The sequence below is a fragment of the Mus caroli genome, chromosome 6 (assembly GCF_900094665.2).
Source record: "Mus caroli chromosome 6, CAROLI_EIJ_v1.1, whole genome shotgun sequence".
Taxonomy (NCBI): domain Eukaryota; kingdom Metazoa; phylum Chordata; class Mammalia; order Rodentia; family Muridae; genus Mus; species Mus caroli.
In genome coordinates this window covers 79,467,854-79,475,844 of record NC_034575.1, presented here as the reverse complement: position 1 = coordinate 79,475,844, position 7,991 = coordinate 79,467,854, and the positions used below count along the sequence as shown (strand labels likewise).

Here is a 7,991-nt window from a genome sequence, read left to right as displayed (position 1 = left end):
TAAAAAAAAAAAAAAAAAAAAGCCCAGTACCAGTCTGTCTGTCTCTTCCTGCAGTTCCAATACTGAACTCCCAGTTACTTCTCCAGCACCATGTCAACAGGTATGCTACCATGCTCCCCACCATGATGCCAACGAACTAAACCTCTGAAACTGTAAGCAAGCCCAAATTAAATGCTTTCCTTTGTAAGAGTAGCCCTGTTCTTGTGTCTCTTCACAGCAACACAACACTAAGACAAGGAGGATCTCTGGAACTTGCTGGCTTCCAGTCTAGTGGGGATAAAAAAAGGAGTTTTCAAGTTCAAAAAGATACCTTGCCTTAAAGAAGAGGCGAAAGGTAATAGGAGGCCCCCAATGCCCTCTTCTATGATGCTCTGTGTATCAGGACATAACATCACACAGTGTGTGCCTACTCCACACTCACAGATCTACATATATGAAACAAACAAGTAAAAATTTAAAAGTGTTAGTGCAGGAGCAACACACAACTTGTTACATAGGGCAATCTATTATCCCCATTTACCAGAGCATTTAACCAAGGGGTGTGGGGTGGGGAGGACACACTATAGATTCTATTGCTTGTTATAGCAACATCTTAATGCAAATCTACTCCTTCCATGCACTTGTAGATATGGAGTGTATATCCACATCATGGAATGCTGTGCAGTAAAAATAGGTAATGTGGTACATATATTCAAGAAAGAGTCAAAGCATAGCTGAACACATTACAGAACCAAATTAGAGCAAAGTCTATTTTGTTAACCCATAGAAAGCACAAACAACAACAAAACAGAAAAAGCATTAAAATAAGACATATCAGAATGTGACAATATCTAAAAGGTGAAGGGAACAGACTCGTGGACTTACACCTTACCTGTGAAAGTAAATTTTAAATAGTGTAAAAAGTAAAGAATTATGAAAGTACTAGACTAAATATCATACTTTATAAAGAACTACATACATTAGAAGGATCACCCCAGGAACACATGGAGATAGGAAACTGAATAACAGGAAACTGAATATGGAAAATTAACATTAAGTGATTTCTTAAGATTCAATAAGATCTTCATATTATAAATTGAGGTTTGTGCTTCAAGGGCTGGAGAGATGGCTCAGTAGTTAAGAACACTTGCTGTTCTTGCAGATGACTGGGGAATACAGCTCCCAGCACCCACATGGTGGCTCACAACCATCCACAACTCCAATCCCATGGGATTTGATGCCCTCTTCTGGCATCCGTGGGTACTGGATGTACATGGTATACATACATACATACATACATACATACATACAGGCAAAACACCCATACTCATAAAATGAAAGTAAATCCTAAACTGGGCATACTGGTACACATCTTTAATCCCAGCACTCTGGAGGGAGAGCCAGGCAGATCTCTGGGAGGTCAGCCTGGTTTACATAGTTCCAGGACAGCCAGAGCTACATTGTGAAACCCTATCTCAAAAAACAAACAAACAAGCAAAAAACAACTAAATAACTAAATAAATTTGAAAAATACATTTACATTCTTCAAATGATGCCATCAAAACAGTTAAAATAACGCTGAGGATGGAAGAAATTATTTGAAGTCACAGATGTAATGAGACATTCATATCCAAAATACATAAAGAATTCTTACAACTCAAACCAAAAAGTCAGACGGACACAACCACTGCACCATATACACATGTGGAAATGTCACAGTGAAACCCATTAATTTGTACAATTAACAGATGCTAACAAAATAAAAAACAGGGCTGGTGAGATGGCTCAGTGGGTAAGAGCACCCGACTGCTCTTCCGAAGGTCCAGAGTTCAAATCCCAGCAACCACATGGTGGCTCACAACCATCTGCAACGAGATCTGGCGCCCTCTTCTGGAGTGTCTGAAGACAGCTACAGTGTACTTACATATAATAAATAAATAAATCTTTAAAAAATAAATAAATAAATAAAAAACAATCTGATTTTAAAATAGGAAAAGGATCTCAATAAACTCCACAAATAGTCTGAAAACACAAAATACGGACACACACACACACACACGATGCTTAACATTGCTGGTCATTGGGAGAATGTAAATCATAAATTCCACTTCACACTCAGATCTATTAGAGGCAAATGCCAGACATGTGTGAACTGAAGAATTCTGAAAACTCATACAATGAGAATGGGATGTTAAATGCAGTGCAGGCTTGAGAAGCCTTGGCAGTGCCTCAAAGGCTAACATGCAAAAACCTAAGACCCAGGAGATACCATCACACACACATACCCAAAAACCTATAACCAGCGGCTCACAGCAGCGTTATTCAGAATAGCCAACGAGTAGGAAAAACTGTCCATCGGTTTAAATTATAAATAAAAACTTCCATTTACCTCACCTGGCTGAAGAGCTATGGGCAGTCCACAGGAAGAGTCGGGTTTTTCAGGGACAAGCTCAAATAGACTCATAATCAAATAGTCAGCTCTACACCCAAGTGCATACAGACGACACTAACTGGATTCATTACGTATATTGTATAGACGTAGCATAGAATATAGATAAGAGAACATGAATTTGAATGGGAGATGAAAGGCCACTGGAGGAGTTAGAAATGAAAATACGCATCTATTAAGTTCTCAAAAAAATAAAAACCTTTAAAAAAATTCACATGTGGGCAGAGATGAAAGCACCCACCTTTAATCCCAACATCTAAGAGGGCTCGAGGCCAGCCTGGGCTACATAGCAAGACCCTTTCTCAAAACAAAACAAAACCCCCACATTTAAAGGAGGCCTGTCCTGGTGGCCTAGGCTGTATGTATCCTGGCTCCTTGGGAAAGCAGAGGCAGGAGGAGTCCAGGTTCAAGCCCCGCCTGGGCTAAGAGAAAAGTCACATTGTAAGGAGCAAAGCCCTCTTCCCAAATGCAAACCTGTGCGAAGCCACTGAGAACCTGCGCTTTTCTTTCTCAGCCTCGTCTGGTCACCGAGGCACGGCACATTTTCCGGCGCGAGCCGATCCCGGGGCGGCAGGCCCGGAGCAGCCCTAGGTCGGGCTCCGCCCTCCGCTTGGCCCCTCAGCCCGGCCCTGCCGACCGACACCCGCCCCGCCCCGGCCCGGCCCGGCCCACTCACAAGAGGAAGCTCATCTTCGCTAGCCCGAGGGGCCGTGGCCCCAGCCCTGTCAGACTGGGCGCCGCCGCGGGCACCGGGAGGCAGAGGACGGTCCGCGGCTCTACAGGGCTGCCGAAGCTTCACGGCCGGGCTCTGGTACCGAGTTCCAGCCGCCGCGACCAAGCACCGACCGCGGGCTCCTCCGCGCTGCCTCCCACAGCTCGGAGAGCCGAAATGCGGAACCAACAGGATCTCGCGAGACCGGGCTTCTTCCCGTCCCGCTGAGCTTCACCCTGCCCCTTCCTGAGCTCAGCCAATCAGTATTCTGTGAGCCCGGGAGGGAAATAGGGCCAACTAGGCGCTGCTGTCAACTGTTCCGTGGCCGAGGGACGTCTGCCAGCGCTACTTAGTGACTGTTTTGCTGTCTTCTCCTAAAGGAATGCTATTCTGGCCACCTCGCCTGTTGATGGACACTTGGAAGGTTTCTACACACACGCTGTAACGCTGCTATGGATGTTCATGTGCATGTTCTGTGTGGGAGGATATGTTGACACCAGGTGACACTATGGTAGAATGAAGAAAAGAGGGGAAGAAAAAAAAAAAAAAACTGTGGAAATAAATGATGCTGCAGATGCGCAGTGGCAAAGACCCAGTATTTTGCCGGTGGTTTAAAACCATTTGAATGCCACCTGTCATATTAATGACATCAATTTTATTTTATCAACTTTTGGGTTCCTGTTTGTTTGCTTGTTGTTCCTTGGTTGAGACAGGATCTCACGTGTTCCAGGCTGCCCAGGCTGGTTTAAAGTTTACTATGTAGCCAAGGATGACCCTGACGACCCTCTTGCGTCTGCCTCCCAGGTGCAGGAATTACAGGCTTGAGCTACCACCTGCCTCCTTTTATTAACTTTTTAAACCACCTTTTATACATTTGTATTTATTGTGTGGTGTGTGTGTGAGGGCAGCATGTGGCAGTAGCTGGTTCTCCTTTTCTACCATGATGGGTGGGGGGAGGGCCAACCTAGGTTATCAGGATTATTCAGTAAGCTTTTTCTTTTCTTTCTTTCCTTTTTTCCACTAACTTCTGTAGATTTGTATGTGATTTAGAGTATGTGCCTTGATATATTTTTTGAATTTTTTTTTTTTTTTTTTTGGTTTTGGTTTTTGTTTGTTTGTTTTCCTGGTTTTTTGAGACAGGGTCTCTATGTAGTCCTGCTGTCCTGGAACTTGTTATGTAAATCAGGCTGGTCTCGGAACTAACAGATATCTTCCTGCCTCTGCCTCTTGTCCTTTTATTTGTTTATTTTTTTCATAAGTATATTTTTAAATAACATATTATTAAGGTTTGAGTCTGTGTCCTTATGTTTATATCAAGTCAGGACAAGCATGGTGGTACACAGCTTTAATCCCAGCACTGGGAGGCAGAGGCAGATGGGTCTTTGTGAGTTCATGGCCAGCTTGGTCTGCATAGCATGTTCTAGGACAGCCATGACTACATAGAAAGACTCTCAAAAATTATATGTGTGAGTGTATGTATGTATGTGTGTGTGTATGTGTGTATATATATATATATGTGTGTGTGTATGTATATACATATATGATATATACACACACATATATATGTGTGTATATAACTATAAAAATATGATGTGAGAGGCTTGACTAAGAGCACTTGTTCCTGTATAGAACCTGAGTTCAGGGTCCAGCATGCACACTGTCTGTAACTATCTGTAACTTCATTTCTAGAGCATCTAACACTCTCTTCTGACCTCCACAAGCACCAGGCATACATGCATGCCACATGCATGTAAGCTGGCAAAACACTTATAAAATAAAAATAAATCTTCTTTTAAAAAGGAAAAAAAAATAGCAGAATAAAGGAACTCCAGGTTTGGTTTGTTGTTTGTTGGTTTGGTTGTTTGTTTTTTCCATCTTTTAATGAAATGATTCTTAAAGTTGTAGAATTATTAAATCTATGAGGAAAAACTTATTAGAGACACTTCTCCATATGTTCAGCTTTAGGGAGAGAAAGCCTTAGGGATTAAGGTGTAAATCTTTGGTCAATATTTAAAGAGGATATCAATATAATCCTCTAAGGAGTCAAAGATAAGGTTTCCCAGTGAGTGAGGGGCAGGGCAATTTGGTCTCCACCAGAACAGACAGCGGCCAAACACACACTGGGGTGCTTTGCTCACTCTGGCTCAGCAGGATTGAGAGATAGCGTCATACGATCTGGTTATAGCAGATGTGGGAAACAGAAGGTAAGCGGCAGCTCAGAGGGCCTTCCTGCCCCCCCCCTCTTCTGGACTGCTCCCCCTTCCCCACCCCCAATCTTCCTTCAGTTCCCCTTTTGAGCTTCCTTAGGCAAAATTGGCCACCTTGACTTTTTATTCTGTGTAAGCATCCCACACCCTCATCTGCAGAACTCCAGCTTGACCCTACCTTCTCCCACACAGAGCCTCTTCCCCTTGCTTCGGACACTTCAGGTCCTGCCTTTCCCAGACAGTGGATCCCCCTCACAGGTGAGGGAAGAAAGACATTAAAAGCTTGAGCTGTTCCTGTTCCATGTCTCAGGTTGAGGACTGTGAAAGAGAAACAAAAACCTGCTCCTGGCATATGGAAGTTTTATTCTGAAAATGACTTAAAGTCCCTGGTCATAGCTATAGACAAAACAAGGCCTCTGTCCTTCTGGGGCTTACAGTGGGTTACACAAGGTAGGTATGTAGGTGTGTCTTTCCTTTAGGCAGATCTCATGTAACCTGGGCTGATCTCTAGCTTGCCTTGTAAAGCACGGGCAGAGTGGCTCATGCTTTTAATCTCAGCACTTGGAGGCAGAGAGACAAGCAGACCTCTGTGAGTTTAAGGCCAGCAGGTTATATAATGAGATTCTATCTCAAAAACAAAAACAAAAAAAAAAAACATAACATGGGCTCAGGATGTCCTTGAATTTCTGATCCTCCTGCCTCCACCTCTCAAGTGTTTGGTCTGTAGGCCTGCAAGGTTTTATGCAAAGATGGGAACAGAGCCCAGGGCTTCATGCATGCTAGGCAAGCACTTCCTGGTTGAGGTACGCCCCGGGCCCTCAGTAATTTCAAACCATGGCACTATGATGAGGAAAAGCACAAAACTGATGAAGATCATTGGGAGATTGACAGGAGAGATAACAAATAGACTGAATACTCACTTTGGCAGCACATACACTAGAATTGGAACATTACAGAGATTTAGTGTGGGCCTTGTGTAAGAGTGACATGCAGCTGGGTAGTGGTGGCGCATGCCTTTAATCCCAGCACTCGGGAGGCAGAGGCAGGTGGATTTCTGAGTTTGAGGCCATCCTGGTCTACAGAGTGAGTTCCAGGACAGCCAGGGCTATACAGAGAAACCCTGTCTCAAAAACAAAACAAGGGGCTGGTGAGATGGCTCAGTGGGTAAGAGCACCGGACTGCTCTTCCGAAGGTCCAGAGTTCAAATCCCAGCAACCACATGGTGGCTCACAACCACCCGAAATGAGATCTGACGCCCTCTTCTAGAGTGTCTGAAGACAGCTACAGTGTACTCACATATAAAAAAAAAAAAAAAAAAAAAAAACAAAAGAGAGTGACAGGCAAATTTCTGACATTTACTGCCAAACTTAACAGCCTGCGTTTGATCTCCAGGACCCAAGTGGAAGGAGAGAAATGATTCCTACAAGCTATCCTCTGACTTCCAGATAGACGTGATAACATACCCAAATATATATGTGTATATATGTGTGTGTGTGTGTGTACATATAAAACCAGAACCAGGCTGGGCATGGTAAGACACACCTTTTACCCCAATGTTGAAGAAGCAGGCACAGCAAGAGCTACATTATTGAGACCCTATCTTAAAAACGAACAATCATACAAACAAACAAACAAAACAGAACAAAAACTGGAAAATATACGTGTCAATGAAGCTGAGATAGTCCAGCGCAGGATGTGGGTGATGGGCGCTGCTCAGAGCCGAGCCCACATGCAACAGCTTTGAAGCAAGCAGGGGTTTTCTATGTTGCTACTGAAAGGAGAACTGAAAGAAAGAAAAAGGCCAATCTGATGAGGTTGGAACAAGCCAGGGGGAAAGTGAAGGAAAATGAAACCAGCCATCCAAAAACCTGGCCTCCTTATAGGAAGGCAAATACCAAAGTGCTTTTTGAAGCCTAATGCTGTGTGTGTGTGATTTTATCTTAGTATTTTAAATTATGTACATGCAGGAGTGCAGGTGCCTGCAGAGGTTAGAGGGGTTGGATGGCCCTTAAGCTGAAGTCCCTTCCTCCGGGCAGTTGTGAGCTGCCCATGTGGGTGCTAGATAGAACCTGAATTCCAGTCCTCAGCAAGAGTAGTATGCACTCCTTTTGTTTTGTTCTGCTCTGCTCTGCTCTGCTCTGTTCTGTTCTGTTCTGTTCTGTTCTGTTCTGTTCTGTTCTGTTCTGTTCTGTTCTGTTTTGTTGAGACAGGGTTTCTCTGTGTGGCGCTGGCTGTCCTGGAACTAGTTCTGTAGACCGGGCTGGCCTCAAAACTTGTAGATGTCCACCTGCCTCTGCCTCCCAGGTGCTGGGACTAGAGGTGCGCCCCACCACTGCCTGGTTTGCTACTGCAAACTTTTAACTGCTGAGCTGTCTCTCCAGTCTTCAACCACCTAAAGTTATGAGACAGGGTCTCATTACACCAGAGCTCAGTGATTAGACTAGGTTAACTGGCCTGAGAGCTCCAAGTTCCTCCGGAGTCCATTTCCCAGCCCCAGCCTATAGACGTGGCTTCTTCGTGGCTGTTGGGGTTCCGAACTCTGATGTTCAAGCTTTCACAGAAACTGCAGCCTACACCACCTCTTCAGCTCCCTCTTACTCTTTAAAAAAGGGAAGCAGACCTAGGTGAGGAGACGCACAGCTGT

At 44.2% G+C, this 7,991-nt stretch overlaps 1 protein-coding gene across 2 annotated transcripts in view; it reads right to left on the bottom strand.

Annotated features, from left to right (window-relative positions):
- The window catches only part of Mob1a (MOB kinase activator 1A), a 17,604-nt gene extending 14,253 nt beyond the window's left edge, over positions 1 to 3,351 (bottom strand). Inside the window, exon 1 of one of the 2 annotated variants that reach the window (XM_021164862.2) lies at positions 3,105 to 3,351. In XM_021164862.2, coding sequence (XP_021020521.1) covers positions 3,105 to 3,118 — 14 coding nt within the window. In that variant the 5' untranslated portion in view covers positions 3,119 to 3,351. The remainder of the gene's footprint in view (positions 1 to 3,104) is intronic. The other variant, XM_029478641.1, reaches the window with a different exon arrangement.
- Positions 3,352 to 7,991: the final 4,640 nt, after the last annotated feature.